General features: G+C 33.5%; 1 protein-coding gene across 1 annotated transcript; it reads right to left on the bottom strand.

The window, feature by feature from the left end:
* Positions 1 to 1309: 1309 nt before the first annotated feature.
* Positions 1310 to 1909, bottom strand: LOC145075981 (secreted RxLR effector protein 161-like). Its single transcript, XM_079022024.1, has one exon. The coding sequence runs from the start codon at positions 1907 to 1909 to the stop codon at positions 1310 to 1312; it is 600 nt and encodes a 199-aa protein (XP_078878150.1).
* Between the last annotated feature and the right edge of the window lie 342 nt (positions 1910 to 2251).

Genomic DNA, 2251 nt, shown 5'->3' with positions numbered 1-2251 from the left:
TGAAATAATTTGGTAATTGGTTAGTTATTAATTAAGGATCAATAAAACAAACTGTGTCTAATTACTAGTTGAATGATGTCTTAAAAATATCCACTAAAAGTTAACTGCTATAAAATCCTCTAAAAGGATAAGCTAGAAGGGATGGTCAGTCTTGTTCGAGGGGAGAGAATAGATCTCTTAAAATGGAAACAAAGATCGTACTTTAGCTATAGAAAAGGAGAAAGCATCAAATACACATACTAAATTGGTAGCATTAATGTTATATGGAATACCATCAAGATTAGGAGTTGAATATGGAAACATAATAGACTGACTAACATGTGCATATAGACAGGTCATTCTGATTTGACATGAGAAACTTGGAAAGATCCGTCTTAGAAAATGTTAAGTGTACAAATTGAGGTAACAAGTAATTCCATCGTGTTGGGAGTTGATTATGGTGACATCACAAACTAGCCAGCTAGTGCATATAATCAGATGATTCTTATATGATCTATATGGAAAGATTCATTGTCGAACTACATTACATGTTAAGTACTTTTGGAATTAACATGGAAAATCGAGAGACTCCAAACTTCAAAGAAGTAAGTGCATTGATATGATTGAAGAAACATGGAATTTCACTCATTTGAATTGACTATGATCATTTGATTTTGTATTAGTATGGACAACCTAAAAAGTTCCACCGTGGAGTTGCATAGCATGTTGAGAACCTTTTGGGACTCACATGACTAAGGATAGAACTCAAAGTTTCAAATGATCCTATGGTTAGTTTTCATTAATGAAGTTTTAAGAAAAATAAAGCTAATTGTCCATAGGCAAAAGGATGATCTTAGTTGGTTTATCCAACTGCACCATCAAATGCAAAGAACAATAGGTAGGCCCATTCTGATACATATTATGATAGGCTAAATTGATTACTAAGAAAAGAACTAAGAAAATCAAAAATGCCTAAAGTAGTCTGATGCAGACTAAAACCTAAAGAATAGTTTATTGATCATCAATAACGAGGACGCACAATAATTTTAGAAAGGATCAAGACTCAACTTGTTCTTCCATGTGTTTAGTCTATAATTAGAATAATTAATCCATAACGCCATTGGTATGTTACTTTAAATCATTGAGTGTTTCACTAAAGGATAAGTACTTACATTTTCAAGAATGTGTAGTGACCAAAAGGAAGGAATAGACTATAACATAGATCAGCTACAAGTATCATGCTACTACTCAAAGATCGAAGAGTTATATGCTTTGTATTTGAATGTTGAACCGGATTATGGCAGATGTGTATGGCACTTTGTGAATAACACTAGAAATGGATCTTCTTCATATTGATTGCATGGTCATGAAGTTGGATTTGAATCCATATGACTTGAGATGGGCAAGCTGCAGCAGCAACATACTCTACTTTTGTTATAGAAATCGAAACACATGTTTGTTTCTTTGATGGCCAACTTACAAGCTTCTCATCCAAAAGTTGACACCCACCAGTTGTTCTTTGTCTGTCTAGTTGACACTCACTAAGGTCTGCATCAGAAAATGCTTGTAAGAAAAATCCAGTCTTCAAAGGGTACCACAATCCTAACGACGTAGTTCCTTTAAGATATCGAAATATGTTCTTCACACCTATTAAATGGGGTTCTCTGGGATTTGATTGATACATGGAACAATTACAAACAACGAACATGATATCTTGTCTACTAGAAATTAAGTTTAATAGAGAACCTATCATGCTTCTGTACAAAGTGAGATCCACAGTATGCTTATCCAACGAAGGACCTAACCGTGTGCCGACTGCCATTGGTATTTTCGACTTTGAACTATTCGTCATGCCAAATTTCTCAAGTAAGTTACGAGAGCACATCTCTTGAATTATGAAAATAGCTTCCTTGCTTTGAAGAATATTCATAGGAGCAAAGGTTTCATCATTATCATTACCTTCTTGTTGTGAATATCCCTTAACAACTAGTCTATCTTTGTTTCAAACAACATTGCCTTCTTTATCAGTTTTATTTTTAAAAATCCACTTCAATCCAATCATTGAAACATCATCAAGTTTCGGAACTATTCTCCAAACTTTATTTCGTTCAAATTTAGCAAGTTCAAATTGCATTGCAAAAATCCAATCAGGATCTTCCAATGCAACCTTAACTATTTTTGGTTCCATTTTGGAAATAAACACATTAAACATACAAAATTCCTGGTGAACATTCAGTATATCATTATTAGCTCATATTTTTGCATGTGTCAT

The sequence above is a fragment of the Lactuca serriola genome, chromosome 9 (assembly GCF_051521515.1).
Source record: "Lactuca serriola cultivar US96UC23 chromosome 9, Lser_US96UC23_V15, whole genome shotgun sequence".
NCBI classification, from domain to species: domain Eukaryota; kingdom Viridiplantae; phylum Streptophyta; class Magnoliopsida; order Asterales; family Asteraceae; genus Lactuca; species Lactuca serriola.
The sequence above is the reverse complement of the archived record's forward strand: the minus strand, read 5'-3'. Positions and strand labels throughout refer to the sequence as shown.

What these genes read in the sequence shown, in the direction of transcription:
- LOC145075981 (XM_079022024.1), bottom strand. Translation starts at nt 1,909, where the DNA reads ATGAATATTCTTCAAAGCAAGGAAGCTATTTTCATAATTCAAGAGATG.